The sequence below is a fragment of the Thamnophis elegans genome, chromosome 7, assembly GCF_009769535.1.
Source record: "Thamnophis elegans isolate rThaEle1 chromosome 7, rThaEle1.pri, whole genome shotgun sequence".
Classification (NCBI taxonomy): domain Eukaryota; kingdom Metazoa; phylum Chordata; class Lepidosauria; order Squamata; family Colubridae; genus Thamnophis; species Thamnophis elegans.
In genome coordinates, this window is record NC_045547.1 from 5227681 (window position 1) to 5249788 (window position 22108).

The window sequence follows — 22108 nt, forward strand, 5'->3', positions numbered from 1 at the left end:
GAGACGCGCCGCTGGTAACACTTGCCAAGTTGACAGCACGCGTTCTCCTCACTGCTCCGGTCCTCCGCGATTGTTGCTATGGGCGCACGCATGGGACGTCAGTGACGTCCCTGCATGCGTTACCTCCCGGCAGTCCCCGCATTTTTAAAGTAAACGCGGGGCCGCAGGGACTTAATAGAGGCATCCCTGTGTCCCGAAAGCAACTTTCGGGACACAGAGATGTCCCGAGGCAAAAACACCCAGCGGGTGTTTTTCCCACGGCACACCTTACACTATGTCACGCCACACTAGTGTGCCGCGGCACAGTGGTTGAAAAACACTGCTTTAGAGCACATGCGGCCATTTAGACTTTGGCTGGCTGGGATTTCAGATAAGTCCCAGGATAGCATCCCTGCCTCTTTCCTGTGAGAGCCGGATAGGGGCTGCACCCTTCCCTCGCTGTCCACGCGGAGCCTCTGCCGCTCCCCTGAGGACCTAGGCCGAGGTTTCGCTCACTGAGGCACCTAGGCTGGGATGAGGTCCTTCAGGCGCTTACCGTATTTTTTGGAGTATAAGACGCACCTTTTTCCCTCAGAAAAAGGCTGAGAATCTGGGTGCGTCTTATACATTGAATACAGCATTTTTGGCCTCCCCAAACCCCATCCCCTTTTGCAAAAATGGACATGCATAGCTTTTAGGAGGCTTCCAGAGTGCTCCTGGGGGCTGGGGAGGGCAGAAATGAGCGAAAAATGGGCTGTTCTTTTGCTCATTTTTAGCCCCCATAGCCCCCAGGAGCAGTCTACAAGCTTTCTAAATGCTATGCATGTCTTTTTTTTTTTTCTTTTTTTTTTAGAAAAAACGGGCCCATTTTTGCTTAAAATGGGCTGTTTTGGGGAGTTTTGCAGAGTGCAAAAACTTTTTTTTATTATTATTTGCCTCTTCAAAATCTTGGTGGTCTTATACTCCAGTGCATCTTATATTCCAAAAAATACAGTAGCTTTGCCACTTAGCTCCAACCCCACCCTCCTTCTCAGTGAGTGGCATGCCGGGCAAAAGTTCAACCAGGCTCCTTGAGAGATGGAGTTTGCAGGAGGCCTATCTAGGGGGCTGGCTGGTTGTAGCACAAACATTCATTCTCAGGTTTTTGATTCCTAGGTGCAATGGGCAGCAAACCTAGGTTCGTCCCCCTGATCCAGCATCTGGAAAAGTGGGGCGGAAAGAAATGCCAAGGTACGGTTGGTTGGCAAAATTGTTGTAGCCCACCTTCTTCGTTTTGGTGCCCTGCTCATGGATTTCAATTTGGATGTTTCAAAAATTAAAATGCGTATATATGCAGCAAAATAAAGATATGATGATGTGTTGTGACCCCCCTCATCCCACACCAACACACACTCCGAGCCAGAGATAAGTTACGGCATTTAATTAACAGACAGACAGGTCCTTGGCAGCAAACCGGCACAGACAAGCTTGGGCAGCAATAAACACAGATAAGGCTTGGCAGCAATCCAGCCTGCCAAGCTCACAGTAATGTCCTCCAACATTCAATCCTGCGTTGACTTCTGCAAAGAGGGGCGTGTGCACAAGGAGTCTTTGTATAGTCTGGAGAGGAGCCTAATGACCACCAGCTGAGTGCAATTACCTCCTGTAACTGTGCTACTGTTCCTGACGCCTATTAGCTCTTCGATGGCGTGCATCCAGGAACAACTCACTACTGGCGTCTGGCTCACTCTCCCTTGTCTCCTCCCCACTGGTCCAAGGCTCAGGTGCCTCCTGGTGGCCAACCAGCCTCTCTGCGCCCTGCTCGGAGTCGGAACCCTGTCCAGGGGCCTCCAGAGCCGACTCAGAGGGCCCCTCGCTGTCGGAGTCTGGTGGCAGCTCCAATGGCTCCTGCTGGGCCACAACAGTGATGTTACCTTAACTATTAAGGAGACTGCATGGCAAGCCTAGGACATACAAATTGGCTATTTTTAAATTAGGTATAAATATTTTTGTTTATTAAACCTGTCCAGAGACACTTAAATGAGAGGACTGGTATAGAAATGAGATTAATAAATAAAGTCCTTTTACACACTTGTAATTTTCTGGAGAACCATGAACAAAATATTCATCTTGTGTCTCTGCAGTATGTCTATGAAATGTAGCTTTTAAGATAATATTTTTACCAAAACAGTGAGTAACATTGATTATAATCGTAATTCATCTATTTTCAGCATCAAATCTACTGTGTAGTTTTCCTTTTTTTCTTGCCATTGTAGGGCGGGAAGAGACACTTTACTTCACGTACTTGAGAGACCGCCTGCTGCCAATCACCTCCACTAGACCGATTAGATCCCACAGATTAGACCTCCTCCAAATTCCATCCGCCGGCCAGTGTCGACTGGCGACTACCTGGAGGAGAGCCTTCTCTGTGACTGCTCCAACCCTCTGGAACGAACTCCCCGTGGAGATTCGAACCCTCACCACCCTCCAGGCCTTCCACAAAGCCCTTAAAACCTGGCTGTTCCGACAGGCCTGGGGCTAAAGAGCTGTTGCCCCTGTCTCGAATGGTATGACTGTTGTGTGTTTTTAAATTATGTATTGTTATGTTTCGTCTTTCATTTTCTGTCTGTACCCCCCTTCCCTGATTTGAATTGTGAGCCGCCCTGAGTCCCCTTCGGGGGGAAAAGGGCGGCATATAAATATAATAAAATCAAAAATCAAATCACTTCCAATACATATATTTTAATTAAAGAGAGATAGAAGGTTCTGTGGACTAAAATAACAATGTGAAAGCAGAATAGAAGTTGTCATTGCATGATCAGGAGTAATTTTTTTTCCGGACTATGTACTTTATAATCAATTTATCTCAAAACGTTTTCTTTTTTTTCAGAGAAATCATGATCTTTGGATTCTTACCATAATGTTAATCATGGGAACAGCACTATCCTAATTTAAGCAACTTTACACCTTGAACATACCTTGTCTTATTTGCCTATTATATTGATTGCACTATAGCAGTCAAAATTATCCCAAATGGTTAGTATTTCAATTTTAAAATGTCTTGTAAAATTAAGAATTATGTATTGTACTGAAGGAGTTTGTCTGCTTGGTTTTGTGTATTGATTAGTTTTTGTATTACTATTAAATCGAAGCAACAAATATTGTTTGTATGCCTATCCATATGTATCATTGATCTCTATAACCACTGACACAATAGCCATTCATACAGTTTCAAAAATCCTTAAGTTCCTCAATTCACTTGTCATATTTTTCGGAGTATAAGACTCATCTTTTTCCCTCAAAAAAGAGGCTGAAAATCTGGGTGTGTCTTATACACTGAATACAGCACTTTTTTGCCTCCTGAAATCCCTCCCCCTTTGCAAAAATGGCTGCGCATAGCCTTCCAGAGTGCTCCTGGGGGCTGGGGAGGTTAGAAATTACTGAAAAACGAGCCGCTTTTTGCTCAATTTTGCCCCCAGACCCCAGGAGTACTCTACAAGTCTCCTAAAGGCTATTCATCCCCCTTTTTGAAAAACAAAAAACGGGCCTGTTTTTGTGAAAAATGGGCCATTTTGGGGAGGTCTGCAGAATGCAAAAAAATATTTTTTTTTAATTGCCTCTTCAAAATCTCGAGGCATCTTATACTCCTAAAAATACAGTAATTTGACCATAACGGAATTGAAATCATTGCCTAGTCCAGCTGGAGAAAGGCACTGAATTCTTTTTGCCTGGAATTTAGAGCAGATCAGTTAATATCTCCTGGAAAAGTATGCTAACCTGAAAGATTCTTGGAAATTTAAGTGCGAAGGATATCGTGAACGCTGCTGAAAGGAAAACTGCATATGTGTGTAAAACACTGACGTACCGTATTTTTCAGAGTATAAGACGCACCAAGATTTTGAAGAGGTACATTACAAAAAAGAAATTTTCGCGCTCTGGACTTCCCAAACCCTCTGCACACCTCATTTTTTTTTGTGAAAGAGTTTGAGAGGCCTGCAAAGTGCTCGGGGGTGGGATCAAAAACGAGCAAAAAATGGCAGGTTTTGCCCCCCAAAATGGCCATGCACAGCCTAGGAGGCTTGTAGAGTGCTGGGGGGGGGGGGGGGACATGCAAGAAATGGCCCATTTTTCACTCGTTTGTGCCCTCTCTAGCCCCCAGAAGCACTTTGCAAGCCTCCCAAAGTCTATGCAGGTCCATTTTTTTGAAGGGGGTGGGGTTTCAGGCGGCAAAAATGCTGTCTTCAGTGTATAAGATACACCCAGCTTTTCACCCTCTTTTTTGGGGGGGGGTGCGTCTTATACTCCGAAAAATATGGTAATTGCTAGAACTATGCTTCCAAACTGCCCCTGTTCTGAAGCTTTTAAACAAAATCAGTAGAATACTGTGGAGAAGCACTGTTATCTGTCTCTAAACCGAGATCCATATTTACAAGGCTACTGCTGATAGAACAACCACCTCGCTTGCAATGCAGAGATCAGCAAATTCTTTCTGAGCTTTAAAAGCATCTGTGAGTTTTTCACACCATGCGCTGAGGTTCGTTTTCACGTCTGGATACAAGAGTTCTGGGACGCTGAAGGAATAAAACCGAACTCTGAAATCACTGTTGACCGTACAAAATGTGGCTTGAACCGTAAACACTCTCAGCGGAACTAGTGTAAGGCAATTATCAGAACTCTTCTGATTAGGAAAATTGTAGGACGCTGGATACCCGAGCAAGACACCAAATAGAGTACACAAATTCCATTCCGTCGAGAAGAGTTCACTTGAAGATATTGTCCGGGAAGTATCTTCCGTTAACGCTTTAATATGACGCAATATCTCTGACAGATGGATTTTTATAAGGTTCACATTTTCTGGGTTAGAAAAGGTAGGACCTGGTCTAAAAGCAGAGACGTCAATGAAGGTGACATTATTGTTAAGCAGGACTGACTCCAGACACAAACACATCAGTTCCAAGTTGACGATTAGAACATTCTCAGCTATATTAAGAATATGCAGCCGACATGCAAGTTGAAGGTTAGTTTGAAGGTGTTGAACGTAGTCCAGGATCTGAGGAGTCCCTGCAGAATTGTAATCGTACAGAAAAGCTGGTTTCAAACCAGCTGCTACTGCCAGGACCTCCCCAGCTACATTCAAGGAGGCCGAAGATGATAACCTTTTCTTCTTTCCAGTGCTAAGATGATGTTGAGCTGCCTTAATGAGGAGTTGTGCCAATTGCTCCGCCATTCATAGCTCGATTAAGGAACTCCCGGAATACTAAACGGTCCGCTAGCTTTTAGATATCTGCTGCTTCAGCCAGGCCTTAGGAAATAATAAAACATCAGTTCAAGGTTATGTTACAAAAGTAACCCATGCAGTTTCATTTTTATAAATGAGTCAATAAATTAAACTGAAAGAAATAATAAAGAGGATGATACTTGAGGGGAAGGAGCAATGGAAAGTTTCGTACATGTAATTCATTCTGAAACAACTGTCATACAGAATTATACATACCGTATTTTTCAGAGTATAAGATGCAGCAAGGTTTTGAAGAGGAAAAAAATTTTAAAAAGTTTTTGCACTCTGCAAACCTCCCAAAAACGGCCTGTTTTTCGCAAAAATGGGCCCGGTTTTTGTCAAAAAAAGGGGGGGCCTGGATAGCCTTTAGGAAGCTTATAGAGTGCTCCTGGGGGCTGTGGGGGCAAAAAACGGGCCCATTTCTGCCCTTCCCAGCCCCCAGAAGCACTCTGAAAGCCTCCTAAAGGCTATGCACAGCCATTTTGGTGAAGGTGGCGGAGTTTCAGGAGGCAAAAAATGCTGTATTCAGTGTATAAGATGCACCCAGATTTTCAGCCTCTTTTTTGAGGGAAAAAGGTGTATCTTATACTCTGAAAAATACGGTACCAAGTTCAGAAAAGCAAACCTGTTTAGAAATGTTCTCAGGAAAGAGAATGGATGCTCAGCCTTAACTACAGTCTGGATAAGGTTCATATTGCATCTACAAGTGACATCTCATTCAAATCAAAGTCATTGGGTGGATTTTTTTTCTCCACAGTAACCAATTCGGTTCAGTTCCAAGTCGGGGGGGAGGGGGGAAGACACTGGATTCATGAAAGTTGCTTGGAAAAAAGGTTTTAATGGTGGACAGGATCCCATGCCTTGAAGATGTAACATCTTGGTTTAAAAAATGCACTAAGTACAAAAAGCCACTTTTGGGGATTTAATGCAATTTTATTGCCTTTATAATAGAAAAAAGAACAATCTATATAAGCCAATCTGCTTCTAGTCGTCAAGTGTAATCAGGTCTTCAAACCATTGGTTGATCTTTCCAATCTTACCTGTAAATTCTAAAAAAAATGCTCTCTTAAAGAGAATTTGATATTGTTGGATTGTTTGATTTATATTTATCTTTTCCTCCTTGAATTATCCACACTATCCAACTTTTATTTTTTTTTAAAAAAAGAAGCTGCCTTTCAAACGAACACTTCAATTTAAAGAAAAGGAAGACACTGAATATTTGTGAGATATGGGATCTGTTCCAGCAATGGTTAAATAAGAGAAACAGAAGTTAGAACTTCTAAAAAATTACAAGAGAAAAAATAATTTCATTATTAGGGTTCCTTATTGTAACTTATTAATTTTGATTAGTATTAACAATTGATATGTATTAATATGAGGGAAGAGCACTGTCATTATGAAATTACTAGATGATATTATTAGTATTATTTGTGGCTTAGATTCACAACCTTTGGGGCTGATTGGTAGCTCAACAGCTCGAGTCCTAACCAAGGACCTAGGAACTGTTAAAGTAACGTCGGAGGCGGTGGTGGGTTCCGGATCCCGTAGCAACAGGTATGGTACAACAGGGCTGGGTGTGCAGCGCGCGCATGCGTACTTAATGCCAGTGATGCCTCTGCGATGCTCCAGCTGCTCAGCAGAGCGTCGCACAAGCACCGTTCGCTGCATGCGCAGAAGCCCTGAACAGCTCAAATACAGGTAAGGAGCATAGGTGGGCGGGTGGGCCCTCTGAAGCAGCGTACAGGAATGGTACCTGGTGCTCCCAGCAGGCACAGGTACACCCATACCAGAGCATACCAGTCATACCCCACCACTGGTTGGAGGATATAAGCTGTTCCAAGTAGGGTGGTTTTTTGTAGAATCAGAATGTTCAAGTCTGATAAATTTAGAATTTCCAAATAGTGAGGTAACTCTTATGTATTGCTCCAAAAGCTCCAATTACAATTGGAACAACGCATGATTTCTTTTTCCACAGTTGCTCAATTTCAATTTGCAAGTCCCGGTACTTTGTGATTTTTTTCTTGCTGCTTATCTTCAATTCGCTCACCGCCAGTATTGCAATGTCATTGAACCAGACATCATCATCATCAACATTATATTATTGTTGTTATTATTTCATTAAACATGAAACTCAAGTCAACTGAACATTCAAAAATGTATCACAAATTCCACTGACTGGTGTTAATGGTTGATACAGGTTGCTGCCAGTGTCCTAGGTATCAACCAGGTACCTTCTTAAAATTATTTTATTATATACTTTATTCATTAAACATGAAACTCAGCCAACTGAACATTCAAAAGTGCATCACAAATACCAGTGACTGGTGCTAATGGGTGATACGGTTTGCTGCCAGCGTCCTAGGTATCAGCCAAGGACCTTCTTAAAATATAAGATGTTCCAAGTAGCGCAGTTTTTTGCAGTTCCGCTGGGGTTATTTCAGGAAGCTGCAATTTGTGGGTGTATCTTGTAAAATTCTTGGACATGGTGCCAAGTGCCCCGATGACAATGGGTATCACTGTTACATGCTTCAACCATAGCCGTGTAGTTTCGATGGCCAAGTTTTATTATATTTATTATGTGGTTAATCTTTGGTGAGATTCACAGCCTTTGGGGCTGGTTGGTAGCTCAACAGCTCGAGTCCTAACCAAGGATCTAGATACTGTTAAGGTAACGTTGGAGGATATAAGCTGTTCCAAGTAGGGTGGTTTTTTTGTAGAATCAGAGTGTTCAAGTCTGATACATTTAGAATTTCCAAATAGCTATTACTACTACTACTATTACTCAAAAGAATTGTAAACAGACAACACACTGTTTATATGGATATTGATTATGTTGCCTTTTCTATTTATATTAAATAAAATAAAAATAAAAAAATAGAACCCACCTTTGCACATCCCGGAAGCTTTTAATGGGTCCCAGTTTTGGGGTAATGAAAGTAAGGAGGCTGGGATTGATTGGCGGAAGGCAACAGCTTAAGCGGGGATTGGCTAGAAGGAGGGGCAGTTCCTGAAGAGCCGGTTCCTGTCTATAGAGATAGGAAGGTTAGAGAGCAGCACTTCCCAAACGAAGAGGCACAACAGGCAAACTAAAGAAGGAAAGGAAGCTGCACTAAAGGAGGGAGATGCCCCCCCCCCCGCATTTGCTGCTTTTTAAACAGGATGTCTTTTTTACCTTAGGCTGCCTTTCATAGAATCTTGTAAACAGCTTCCTTATTACATAAAAGAAATGAAGGTGTTTATGGAATGGAATACAAATAGAATAGAGAATACATAATAGAATAGGAATTGACTGGAATAGAGAATAGGAATGGAATAGAATAGAGGAATTGGATGGAATAGAGAATACAGAATAGAAGAGAATAGGAATGGAATAGGGAATAGAATAGAGAATATAGAACTGGAATGGAATAGAATAGAATATAGGATGGAATAGAGAATACAGAATAGAATTGGAATAGAAGAGAATAGGAATGGAATGAAATAGGGAATAGAATAGAGAATATAGAAATGGAATAGAATAGAGGAATTGGATGGAATAGAGAATACAGAATAAAATTAGAATAGAAGAGAATAGGAATGGAATGGAATAGGGAATAGAATAGAGAATATAGAACTGGAATGGAATAGAATAGAATATAGAATAGGATGGAATAGAGAATACAGAATAGAATTGGAATAGAAGAGAATAGGAATGGAATAGGAAATAGAATAGAGAATATAGAATTGGAATAGGATAGAATAGAGAATAGGATAGAATAGAGAATAGAGAATAGGATGGAATAGAGAATGGAATTGTAATAGAGAATAGGAATGGAATAGGGAATAGGAATAGAATAGAGAATGTAAAATTGGAATAAATAGAATATAGAATAGGATGGAATAGAGAATACAAAATAGAATTGGAATAGGAGAGATTAGGAATGGAATAGGGAATAGAATAGAGAATATAGAATTAGAATAGAGAATAGGATGGAATAGAGAATAGAATTGTAATAGAGAATAGGAATGGAATAGGGAATAGGAATAGAATAGAGAATGTAAAATCGGAATAGAATAGAATATAGAATAGGATGGAATAGAGAATACAAAATAGAATTGGAATAGAAGAGAATAGGAATGAAATAGGGAATAGAATAGAGAATAGAATAGAGAATAGGACAGAATAGAGAGTAGAATTGTAATGGAAGAGAATAGGAATGGAATAGGGAATAGGAATAGAATAGAGAATGTAAAATTGGAATAGAATAGAATAGAATAGAGGAATTGGATGGAATAGAGAATACAGAATAGAATTGAAATAGAAGAGAATAGGAATGGAATACAGAATAGGAACAGAATAGAGAATATAGAACTGGAATAGACTACAATATAGAATAGGATGGAATAGAGAATACAAAATTGGAATAGAAGAGAATAGAGAATAGGATGGAATAGGGAATACAGAATAGAATTGGAATAGAATAGAATACGAATGGAATGGAATGGAATTCTTTATTGGCCAAGTGTGATTGGACACACACTTTGTCTTTAGTGCATATATGCTCTCAGTGTTTCCAATGGCTAAAAAATCAAGAGCTACTTCATCTGAGAATTAACAAAAAGCCGGACAGCCAAAGAAAGGTAGCTAAGGTGTTTTCGGTTACTCGATGAAGGCCATCTAAAAGGATTCCCTACACACACCCACCAACCCCCTCCCTCTCGGCAGCCCAGATGGGGCCCCTCTAACGACAGAACTTCATGTACGACCATTCCTGTGTAAGGAAAGAACGCCTCAGGAACGGAGGGCCTGGGCGCCTCTACTATTTCTATCTCTAGATTTTCTATCTGTAAGGTTTTCCATCTCTACATTTTCTATCTCTACGCGCCCGGAGGTGGGGGGGGGCTTTAGTTTCTCGCGAGAAGATCCCCCGATTCTCTTCTCTTTTTTTTCCGCTTCGGGTTTCAAGCCGCGGCAGCGCCGGCGGCGGCGTCTCGAGCAATGGGAGTGGGGAGGTGAGGCGACCCACTGAGAAAGAAAGCGGGGGGGGGGAGCGGGGGGAGGGGAAAGGCGGATGCCCTTTCTGTAGCTGTTCTTGCGCGCGCTTCCCCCCCCCCCCCCCAGTAAGGCGTCGTGCCACTCCGGCCCCGTCACGCCATCTGCTCTCTCCCCCCCACACAGACAGAGAGACCTCTAGGAAGGGGGAGGGGGTAAGAGAGGGGAGGGAGAGAAAAGCGCGGGCTGCGATAGCCACGCCCCATTTATTGTGCTCCATGCTCACCCCCCCCCCCACCGCTTTTGCGGCTGAGGGAAATTCCCTCAGGCGCTTCCCGCCATCCTTTCTTTTAAAATAGCGGCTCTTAAGAGCCGGGTTGACACCCGGTGGCACGTTTCCTTGGCACGTGGTGGTGATGAGGGTGCCCATTTGCCCCCCCCCCTCCTTTCTCCTCAGGACCACTTTGTTTGTTCCTCACAGCCCCGGCTTTCCTGGTGGTCCCCCATCCAGGGCTGTCTTAACACTTGATGGGCATAGGGGTCCCATGTTAATCTCTGTATGTTAAACCCTTCCATGCAGCTTGTGTCATATAAATACAGCAACGTATGCATTACATTTTACTGCATTTTTTTTTTAAAGAATACTAATGTGCATTCATAGAAATTAACGGGCAGGGGGGGAATATATGTTTTTGAATTTATCCACCGTTTACATTTTTATTTCTGTTGAGTAGTTGCCGCTACACTGCTTTGCCTGGGACCCATAAGGCTGTTAAGACGGCCCTGCCTCCACCCAGATGCAAGCTAGCCCCAGATTTATTGAGCTTTTCAAGGTCAGCCAGGTGCATTTTAGCCTCTCCAGTTCATATTCTCTCCACATAACGGAATAGAATAGAATACAAAATATGGAATAGAATAGAGCAAGGAATAGGAAATAGAATAGAAAATACGGAATGGAAGAATAGAATAGAAAATATGGAATGGAATAGAAGAATAGAATAGAACAAGGAATAGGAAATAGAATAGAAAATGCGGAATGGAATGGAGGAATAGAATAGAAAGAATGGAATGGAAGAATAGAATAGAACAAGGAATAGGAAATAGAATAGAAAATACGGAATGGAAGAATAGAATAGAAAATATGGAATGGAATAGAAGAATAGAATAGAACAAGGAAAAGGAAATAGAATAGAAAATACGGAATGGAAGAATAGAATAGAATAGAAAATATGGAATGGAATGGAAGAATAGAATAGAAAGAATGGAATGGAAGAATAGAATAGAACAAGGAATAGGAAATAGAGTAGAAAATACGGAATGGAAGAATAGAATAGAAAATATGGAATGGAAGAATAGAACAAGGAATAGGAAATAGAATAGAAAATACGGAATGGAAGAATAGAATAGAAAATATGGAATGGAATAGAATAGAATAGAAAATATGGAATAGAAGAATAGAATAGAACAAGGAATAGGAAATAGAATAGAAAATATGGAATGGAAGAATAGAATAGAAATAATGGAATAGAAGAATAGAATAGAACAAGGAATAGGAAATAGAACAGAAAATACGGAATGGAATGGAAGAATAGAATAGAATTCTTTATTGGCCAAGTGTGATTGGACACAAGGAATTTTTTGGGGGTGTATATGCTTTCAGTGTACATAAAAATAAAAAAATACATTCATCAAGAATCATAAGATACAACACTTAGTGACAGTCATAGGTTACTAAATAAGCAATCGAATTATACTAGGAAACAAATAAAAGAATATAAATCGTAGGGATACAAGCAACAAGGTTATAGTCGTAAGTGGCGGGGGGGGGGGGGGAAGAGATAGGTAATGGGAAGGATGAGAAAAATAAGATGGAAGTTTATCCGCAAAGCAAGTTTCCCCAACCCCACTTCTTCCTATTAAGAGATCCAGCAGCTCGGTTGAGACTTGACATAAAGCAGTATGTGATGTACTTGCTTGTGTTGCATTTGTACCTGCTGTATGAACTTGTTCTTGCAAGTTGCATTTATGTTGTGGCTTATTCTACAAACCATGGCCTATTCAAAGCAGAGCTTAATAAAATGCAAACCCAGTCATGGAACTGCAGCATCAATGGTACTTAAAATGGCAGGCAATGGAAGCGTAAATAATCTTGAAGAATGTTGCCAACATGACTGGAATTTTTAGCAAGGAGAATTCTTCCTCCTAAAGGTTCCCTTAAATATGAATTGCATGGAAGTTCATTTTTAAAAATTAATGCTAGTGCACATTGTCACACCCAGGGATGATTTCCATAGATTTATCTAGCATTGCATACAGTGCATTACCAAACCTCAGGAAAAAAAAATAGTTCTACTCTTTATTTTTATCGAAAATATCCCAAAATTTACAGAAGTACAGTATATGTCAAAATATTCAGCTTCTTCAGAGTCTTAGTTTCATAGACATGTTGAAAAGATAGGTGTCAGTTTGCACAATTTGCTGGTATATTTTGCAAGCCAGAATAATGGATGAACAATACTTCTGACAGCTAATTAATACGGTGATTTCAGTATCCTTCCATTGATTAAAATGTAGCTCTAAACGAAAGGTGTCAAATTGGCATCCCATGGGCCAGATGGGTCACATGCAGGCTACGTGCAGGCCATACCCTTCTCTGAGAAGGGGAAAAAAATGTTGCGAAATATCACATGACGGCAACGTGACATGGCGAGTTTGACACTCATGCTCTAAATCATTCTGTAAACTACATAGTTCTGCTTTCAACAGTTGCTGGTAGAGAATATTGGGACTTTAACCAAGTTCTGGAGTTTTTTTGGGTACTTGTCTCTTCTTAAGAAAAAAATGTATGACTTGATCCTCAAAATAGTGGGAGTTACATGATATGGTGCTTTTTTTTCCCTCTTGCAGATGCCCCGTCACTGCTCTGCTACTGGCTGTTGCACCCGTGATACACCTGAAACACGCAACCGAGGCGTTTCTTTTCATCGGTGAGAAATTATTTTATTCTTTGCCTTTTGCAGACTCTATTCTCATATGAAGCTTAAAGTTGGTAGGATTAGTCTGTTAAAATTGCAACATCTCATCATAAAATCAAGCTTTGTAGGATCAGTGATTTTAAAGAATGTAAGAACATACACTGTGCCCTGCTGGATCAGACCTCAGGCCCACCAACTATACAAGAAAACTACTAGTCTCCCATTAGATGGCCTTCAAAGGTACTGTATTTCTCTCAAAAAAGAGGGTAAAAATCTGGATGCATCTTATACACTGAATACAGCATTTTTGGCCTCCCGAAACAGTGCCACCTTTGCAAAAATGGCTGTGCATACCCTTTAGGAGGCTTCCAGAGTGCTCCTGGGGGCAAAAATGAGCGAAAAACGGGATGCTTTTTGCTTGTTCCCCAGCCCCCAGGAGCACTCTATAAGCCTCCTAAAAGCTATGCATGCTGTTTTTTTGGTTCCACCACAAAACCGCGGTAGACTAAAGTGTGCTTGACGAAAGCGCGTACCTGACGTCATCACAGCGCGACGAAAACATCACGCTGTGAGCGGTAAAGTTAAAATTAACGCGAAAACCTTACCCTAACCCCCCCAAACCTAACCCTAAACCTAACGCTAAACCTAACGCTAACCCTTAACCTAACCCTAAACCTAACCCTAACGCTTAACGTAACCCTAACCCTTACCTTTATGTGAATCGGCTTGCTTTAAAAGCGTTTTAAAGCGCCCTTTTTTCTCTGCAGTCGTATTTGTCGCGCTGCTGATGACGTCAGGTACGCGCTTTAATCGGGCGCGCTTTAGTGGACCGCGGTTTTGTCGTGCCACAGTTTTTTTGACAAAAAACTGGGTCGTTTTTGGGAGGTCTGCAGAGTGCAAAAACTTTTTTAAAAAATTTGCCTCTTCATAATTTTGGTGCGTCTTGTACTCCGAAAAAATACAGTAGTCACACTGCCATCAAAGCTATTTTACTTGAGCTTGGGGAAAAGATATGCATAATCTTGCATGTGGCCTCTGATCTCCAATGAGTTAATCACTTAATATCTCTTCTCCCAGATTGCCAAAGGACAATCCGCGGCGAACCACATGGTTGGAGAATTGTCAACGGAAAGACATGAGTGGGCAGGGTGTCTGGGACCCTGCCTCTAAATATGTTTATTTTTGCTCCAAGCACTTTGAGAAGAATTGCTTTGAACTAGTGGGCACCAGGTAGGTAATTCGAAGAGTTGAAAAACATGAAAGAGCATGCAGAATTAAAGTAGACAGTTTGCAGTAGGACAGTAATGTACATCAATATAGAACAATATCCTTCCAATGGAGAGGAATGGTCCTTTCAGTATACCTGTTCCATCTTACTTTCATTCATTTTTTAAAAAAATTCTATGAATATGGGAAACAACTCACTCACAAACCATTCTAATGGTGTGCACAAACTCAAAGGATTACCTTGAGATGCATTTTAAAGCTGAAAAGTTAACAGTCTCACTCAAGCCAAGTTCAGCCTCTGGTGATTTTTGTAGGCAAGTCTGCAATTTTCTTGGCAGCAGTTTGAAAATAGCAACAGCACTTAGACTTATATATACCACTTCACAGTACTTTACAGCCCTCTCTAAGCAGTTGACAGAGTCAGCATAATGCCCCCAACAATATGGGTCCTCATTTTACCCACCTCGGAAGGATGGAAGGCTGAGTCAATCTTGAGTCTGGTGAGATTCGAACTGCCAAATTGCAGGCAGCAGAAATAGGTTGCAGTACTGCACTCTAACCACTGTGGCACTGCAGCTCTTAAAATGGTTTACCATTGCCCTTTCTAGGGTTTGTTTTAATTTCTCAAACTTAACTACAAACCTAAGTGCAACAAGCACTCCCAGTCAGGTTTGTCTTATGATCTCTTGCTCACACATTCATAGACCTGGTCAACAGCTACACCCCAAGTGAATTTAATGTGACAGCAAATCTTATTTTTATCCTGTCTTTATTATTTTTATATATAACTCAAGGTAGAAAACATACCTATACCTTCCTCCTCCTATTGTTTTTTCCACAATAGCCCTGTGAGATGGGTTGGGCTAAAAGAGCGACTGACCCAAATCACCGAGCCGGCTTTGGCAGCAAAAGCAGGACTAGAACTCACTTCTTTCTTTCTCACACAGTCACATTCTCATTCACTTACCCATGTCCTTTTAACTATGATATCCCAGGCACTAGCTAGAGAGGCAGAAGTTGCCACGCCTGCTTCCAAAGATGACTCAAAGAGATAGTGGGCTGCAGGGCCTAAAAGTCCTTGCTTTATTGATTCACAATACTGGCAGCAATTCTTGCATTGTTAGTTTTCACGTCTAGTAGCTATTCACAGAATTTGAGGAGAAGTTTCCCATGTTCATTTTTTTTTTGTTTAGGTGACATGTTTTTCTTTATTTCTTTAAGGATTTGGCTCTTCCTTATCTATCTTCCAAAGGATTTTTTAAAACAAGATCCATGGCTTTTCGTCTGTTTGTTTCTATGCCTGCTTTATCTTTAGGTATGGCAGCTAGTGTCACATTAGTACTAACCAGACTTAATCCTGCTGAGCTTCCAGATCCAGAAAAGGTGAGACTCATGTTTCTACCTGCTAAGATAGCAGAGAGTAAGGCTAAGGAAGGGAAGTCAAAGTGACCTGAAAGGTATTCACATTCTGAAAAATTAGAATGTGATTTCCAATCAGAAATCAAGGGTTTTTTCTTTCTTTCCTAGAGTGTCAGATTCTTATACTAGCTACAGACTTGTATATAACACTAAAACAGAACTCTTCTCTTGCCCTCCCCACCAAAAACAACCCTGGTGTTTAGAGTTTAGAGTTTTATTTCATTTGTATGCCGCCCTTTTCCCTAAGGGGACTCAGGGCGGCTCACAACTCAAAGAAGGGAAAGGGGGATACAGACAGTTTAACAACAACACAAAACAATACATAGTTAAAAAACGCAACAATCATACCATTCGAAAGGGGGCGACGAATCTTTAGCCCCAGGCCTGTCGGAACAGCCAGGTTTTAAGGGCTATGCGGAAGGCCTGGAGGGTGGTGAGGGTACGAATCTCCACGGGGAGTTCGTTCCAGAGGGTCGGAGCAGCCACAGAGAAGGGTCTCCTCCGGGTAGTCGCCAGTCGACACTGGCCGGCGGATGGAATTCGGAGGAGGCCTAGTCTGTGGGATCTGATTGGTCTAGTGGAGGTAATTGGAGGTAATTGGCAGCAGGCGGTCTCTCAAGTGGTAAATTCACTTGAAAAAAATACCGTTTCCCTGAAAATAGGACCTCCCTGGATAAGCCCAATCAGGCTTTTGAGCGCATGTGCTAAAATAAGCCCTCTCCAAAAATATTGTAACAGAGCTGCAGCCATGAGGTGACCATGCTCGCTGCCTCCTGCACCTCAAAAATAATAAGTCCTCCTCAAAAATAAGGCCAAACAGTTATTTTGGGGGTCAAAAGAAAATAAGACCCTGTTATTTTCAGGGAAACACGATAAGTGTGATTTTGAAAGGATCTTAACTACTTATACTAGATCAAGGGTGTCAAACTGGATTTCTTCGAGGGCCAAATCAGCATTAGTTCTCCATGGGCCAGGGGAGAGGGTGGGGGGGGGGGATCGGACATCTGCCTGCGGCAGCATCATACCAGCCAAAACAGAGTGCAGGAGGTCTGCACACAGGACCCTCTGCACCTTGTTTTCAGTCTCCATGGCCTCCTGCAGCACTTGCTAGTCAAAAACAGGCCACACGCGGCTCCATTTTCTGCCAGTTTGGGGGCAGTTTTCGGTTAGCAGAGTGCTACAGGAGGCCATGGAGACTGAAAACGAGGCATGGGGGGTGCACACGGCCTGTTTTAGCCACCAGAGGTACTGCAGGCCGGTCCTTTAATATTTCCAGGCCGACTCCACGGGCCAGATTTAAGCACCCCATAGGCCAGATCTGGCCCACGAGCCTTGAGTTTGACACCCCTGTACTAGATAGTATTGCCAAAACATAACATATATATTTAACTTGATCATAACTTAACTTGACATTTCATTACAAGATTTTGGGGTTGTAGATACCAAACAGAATTAGGAAAGGAAAGAGCTAATTATTTGTGGCCAAAATTAATTATTTTATTTAATAGGTCTGTACAAAAGCTGGACAAATAATACTCAAAATAGAATGTAACCAGCTAATTCCAAAGCCCTCAGAAGATCTACCTTCTCCTCCAGTGATCTACATTCCAGATACCGGGGTTTCTGAGCCAGTAACAACTTTGATATGTGGGGGTTGTTTCCTTTGTAGCGGCTATCATCGTCTCAAAGAAGGGGCTGTTCCTACGATATTTGAGCTTCATGCAAAGCCACGCCGGAAGTCTAAATTAAACAGTTCAAAACTTGCAAAGTATCAACGGAAGCAGATGTGAGTCCTACTCTTCTGACCTCATGTTCTCTGTAACCCTGAATATTTACCATATTTTTCTGACTGTAAGACGCACCTAAGCTTTTGGGGAGGAAAACAAGAAAAAAAAATCTGCCTCTGCCTCCCAGTAATTTGCCTCCTTGCAGCAAACAGCAAATAGCCTGGTCAGTTTCAATATTGATGATTAGCTGTTCTGCGGGCTATTGCCGGCTCCGTCCACCCCATTTTCAGCTCGTTCCAGGCGGCAGGAGTCTCCACCTTTGCCGCCAAACAGCACACGTGGAAAACAGGATGCACAGAGGCCAAAAATGGGGTGCGCAGAGGCGGCAATAGGCGACAGATCACCGCAACCAGGAACAGCTGATAGGCAGTATTCTGGGAGGCCAATTCAGCCGCCAATCAGCTGCTCATGCTAAATCAGGCTGTGTTGAAGTTGATCAGGCTATTTGCTGTAAGGAGGCAAATTGCTGGGAGGCAGGGGCCGAAGGGTAGGAGCCGAAGGGTGGGCGGGGGCTTCAGCAACATTCTCTCTATAAGATGCACAGACATTTCCACCCACTTTTGGGGAGGGGGGGGAGTGCATCTTACAGACTGAAAGAAGTAGGTCTCAGTACATTTAGTGATGCTTACTTCTTGATGAAGAGTAAAAAGCATAATCTATTCAGCCATTAATAGATTAATATATTAGTAAGTTTAAAAGGAATTTTGTGTATAACAGAATGGAATGGTGGAATCTGAGATTAGAACCAGAGAGAAAAATATTAAGTTCAGAATATTAAAAATGTGAAAAACATCAGTCCTGGAATGTAATTTCGTGGCTGAATTGAACCATCTTTTTCTTCTTTTTGCTATATATATCCACATCATCTTATGGTAGTATGTTACAAAAGATCACTCTAGTCTGCCTAGAAAATGCCTTGTTTCCCAAGCCCAAGCTTCACTCCATATTGGCTCCTGATAGCCTCTAATAGGGGTGTCAAACTGAGTCGATTTCTTCAATGGCCAGATCAGCATTGTAGTTCTCGGTGGGGTGGGGTGGGGGAGACCAGACAGCTGCCTCCTGCAACACCCTGCTGGCCAAAACAGGGTGCAGGGAGTCTGAACGCAGCCCCCTTGGCTTGCTTTTGTTTTCCCTGGCCTCCTGCAGCACTCTGCTAGCCGAAAATGGGCTGCAAGAGGCCGCATTTTGGGGGGCAGTTTTCGGACAGTTTTTGCTGCATTTTTGGGCACATGGCCTGTTTTTGTGCAGGCCTGTTTTTGGGTGGCAGAGTGCTGCAAGCCCTGGAAAATGAGATGGGGGGGGGCACACACGGCCCGTTTTAACTGCCAGAGGCACCGTGGGCCAGTCCTTTAATATTTCCAGGCTAGCATCGGATTTAAACACTTGAGATAGACACACCTGTACTAGATGGTATGGGCAGTTTTCGAACCCATTTTCAGCCGGCAGAGTGCTGCAGGAGGCCATGGAGAGTGAAAACAAGGCTTGGATGTGTGTTTGTGTGTGCCCAGCCTGTTTTAGCTGCCAGAGCCACTGCGAACCAGTCCTTTAATATTTCCAGGCTGGTCCCGTGGGCTGGATTTAAGCACCCCATGCGCCTTGACTTTAATACCCCTGGCCTATAAGAAGAATATGTTTACATCAGTGGTGGGTTTCCAATTTTTTTTACTACCAGTTTGCTTGTGCTCGTGCGATGCAGAAGAGGGTGGGCAGAGCCTCCCGCTGCTGCTACTACCAGTTCGCCCAGTCCAGCCCAAAATGGGAGCAACCCACCTCTGTTCTGCATGGGCATCCTGCATCTGAAATCATGTTTACCTCTGCTGGTTACTCAGTGTCGCACCTTATGTAGGTAGCTATTACTTCTCACCTGACCTCGATTCTATCCCTTTTTCACAGCTGTGGCTGCCGCAATGCAGAGTCGTCAACTCCATTGTGTATGGATGTCTCTTGCTTCCCCGTGCAAGAGCTGCCAAGTCCTGGGGCTGCTCCCACTACTGGTGAGCTTCGAAGCCAGCCGAATCTCCCAGGGTCAGAACCAGAGAATTTGGCCACTCTGACAGACATACCCCTGGAACAGTTACCAGCTGCCACTGGCCAAGAAGAGGCCTCTCCATCTCCCGCTCTCCCAGAACCTGTAGGGGATCCATCTCAACCCGTTTCTCTCTCCCTCTACATGCTACGACTCCCACCCCCAGCTGGTGCCTACATCCAGAATGAGCACAGCTACCAGGTGGGTAGTGCCTTGCTCTGGAAGAGACGGGCCGAGGCAGCACTTGATGCTTTAGGGAAAACACAGCGACAGCTGCAAGCTTGCCGGCGTCGTGAACAGAGACTCCGCCTACGCATCTGTGAGTTGCAGCGTGAACGGCGGCCACACAGTGCCGATGCACATCGACGGTTTAAGGAACACCTGCAGGTCTTTGAATTGCAGCTAGTGAATGACATTGAATGACTTCCCTCGGCCCAAACTTACCTTGCTTTGTGTGGTGGTGTTGCAAACTTGGGCTGTCATATTTCCCATCTCCAAAGTATATTGTAGCAAAACCTGGGGCTCTACAAACATGGAATCCACTTCATGCAACCCTGTTTCCCCTTCACCATTCGTGTTTATATTTGTACAGGAATATTTCTTTTGTATAAAGTGGATGTTCCCAACTCAGTTGAAAGATTGCTGGAGGACAGATATTCAGGAAAGAGTTATTTTGAGGATTTCATTATGGTGCTGCCCAAAAGGGGTCATAGTATTTCTTTTTAAAAAGCTGCTTGACATCCTGAATTTAGAGCTTGTCATGATTGCCCAATAGAAGAAAAATCTTTTTGATGCTTTTCTTTAAGTTATAAGGCTGTATGATATGAAAATCTTACCAAGTATTATCACAAAAAACTTCTTCCTAGCATATTCCCGCAGGTGCGGGGTTCACTTGTCACACCAAAACTCAACAAAACCAATACATTTGCATGTATCATATTGACAGACAAATATGGTAATGATTTAAATCTGAATTACATAAAGAGAAAAATTGGCTCTTTATTCTTGGTCTGCTGAGGGATAATTTTCTACAAGACATTTACCTGTTCTGGTACGTAAGCTGCTAGGCCATGAATTTAGACACAGCTTGAAGCAAAGCTAATTGCAGGAGCTGAGAGAAGCCTAATTTAAATAAAATTTCAGGAGAATACTTTAAATACTGAAATAATGAAGAGAAACTTTTGGTTCACAAATTATGTCAATCCTGTATGTTTTGATTAAGAACTTTTCTAGATGTGCTCCTTACATAATACTTCTCAGAATATTTTACTCACTATACAAGATGTTTTGGATTCTCATTCTGTTTTGTAATTCGAAAACTACTTGCGTGCAAGAATCTCTTGCTGGATCAAGGGAGTGATCTTCAGCTCTAAGTAAAACCATTTTAATATAATTTTATTAAGAAATTTGATTACAATAGTAATAAGTAAAATCATTTCTGTGGCTTAACGTACAAGTGGCGGCCTCATAAATAAATGCCTCTGATTGATTAACTTTTACTTTTTAAAAGCAGCAGCTAAGCCATTTTTCTTATGAAGGGAAAACTGAACATGTGGAATTCTACTCAGCTGTATGCTTATAATATTCTTGTTGAAGAATGCATAAGAAAAATTGTGGGGACTTATAATTTGTAGATTTCAATGTACTAATATTTAATATAATAAAACAAACTGAACATTGGGGTATCTTCATTTCAGCTAATATGCACCAATTTTCTTTTGTGGAAGTTTTATTTTGCATAAAGATCTTCAAATGAGTGGTAGTGTTAGAGATTATTTCCAATTAAGGGAACCTTAACAGAATTTTTGACATGATCTCTCCCCTAATTTTGAATTTTTTAAAGACCTGTGTAAAAAGAAGTTTGTAGCCTCCTAGATATTGAATTTACTACAAATTACTAGGGACACTTGCAGTATAGCTATATGTAGAAAATCATAAACTAAACACTGCTTTTCACAGTGACCTGATGAACCAGAGGAAATACTATGCTTGGCAAACACCAGAACACTGAAGCAAAGACAAGGTCTTATAAATCCATAAGTCAGTTAAGGTAGTAAATGTTCTATACGTTAAAAAAGTTTCCAGAAGAAAGCTTAAGTTAAATACATACCAGGTCTTAATCTAGAGCAGGGGTATCCAGGGTGTGGGATGCTTAGATCTAGCCCACAGGGGCTGTCCTGGAAATAGCGAAGGATGAATGAAATCGAGTTTGACACCCCAGATCTAGAGGAATAGTAGGACCCAGGAAAGAAGACAAATGGTTTTGCAGTTGCTCACACAGGATAAAGACATTATTTTCAGAGGTGAATTATTTCTCGAAGGCCATAAATATATGGCTTCAGGTATCTGCTCTAAGCCGCTAGACTACTGGCTCATTCATATGCTAAGTCTGCTCAGTTTGTTTCATTTATCCATCATTTTAGAAAGAGTACAAAATAAAAGTACCAAGATACACAATAACTACAA

At 42.0% G+C, this 22108-nt stretch overlaps 2 protein-coding genes across 5 annotated transcripts; one reads left to right on the forward strand and one right to left on the reverse strand.

The window, feature by feature from the left end:
* Positions 1-4219: 4219 nt before the first annotated feature.
* On the reverse strand, positions 4220-8209 carry LOC116511504 (UPF0739 protein C1orf74 homolog). The gene is made up of 2 exons (XM_032221577.1): positions 8122-8209; positions 4220-5260 (listed from the first exon to the last, which is right to left on the reverse strand). Exon 2 carries the CDS (start codon positions 5183-5185, stop codon positions 4385-4387), a length of 801 nt encoding a protein of 266 aa, XP_032077468.1. The 5' UTR covers positions 5186-5260; positions 8122-8209; the 3' UTR covers positions 4220-4384.
* A 1922-nt stretch (positions 8210-10131) lies between these two features.
* Positions 10132-21338, forward strand: THAP7 (THAP domain containing 7). 4 transcript variants are annotated; one of them, XM_032221665.1, is made up of 6 exons: positions 10135-10228; positions 10943-11041; positions 13116-13195; positions 14261-14413; positions 17499-17615; positions 19510-21338. In XM_032221665.1, exons 2-6 carry the CDS (start codon positions 11006-11008, stop codon positions 20063-20065), a joined length of 942 nt encoding a protein of 313 aa, XP_032077556.1. In that variant the 5' UTR covers positions 10135-10228; positions 10943-11005; the 3' UTR covers positions 20066-21338. The 4 variants fall into 4 exon arrangements, with proteins under 4 accessions (XP_032077557.1, XP_032077556.1, XP_032077555.1 ...); XM_032221666.1 differs by lacking the exon at positions 10943-11041 and having other exon boundaries at positions 10132-10228; XM_032221664.1 differs by lacking the exons at positions 10135-10228; positions 10943-11041; positions 13116-13195 and adding an exon at positions 15632-15793 and having other exon boundaries at positions 14328-14413; positions 17338-17615.
* The last annotated feature ends 770 nt before the right edge of the window (positions 21339-22108 follow it).

Bases quoted from the DNA above. Each gene is read 5' to 3' on its own strand.
- LOC116511504 (XM_032221577.1), bottom strand. From the start codon at position 5,185: ATGGCGGAGCAATTGGCACAACTCCTCATTAAGGCAGCTCAACATCAT.
- THAP7 (XM_032221664.1), top strand. From the start codon at position 15,683: ATGGCTTTTCGTCTGTTTGTTTCTATGCCTGCTTTATCTTTAGGTATG. The intron at 15,794-17,337 runs GTGAGACTCATG...TTTATTTAATAG, and splicing joins AGCTTCCAGATCCAGAAAAG to GTCTGTACAAAAGCTGGACA. The intron at 17,616-19,509 runs GTGAGTCCTACT...CCTTTTTCACAG, and splicing joins AAGTATCAACGGAAGCAGAT to CTGTGGCTGCCGCAATGCAG.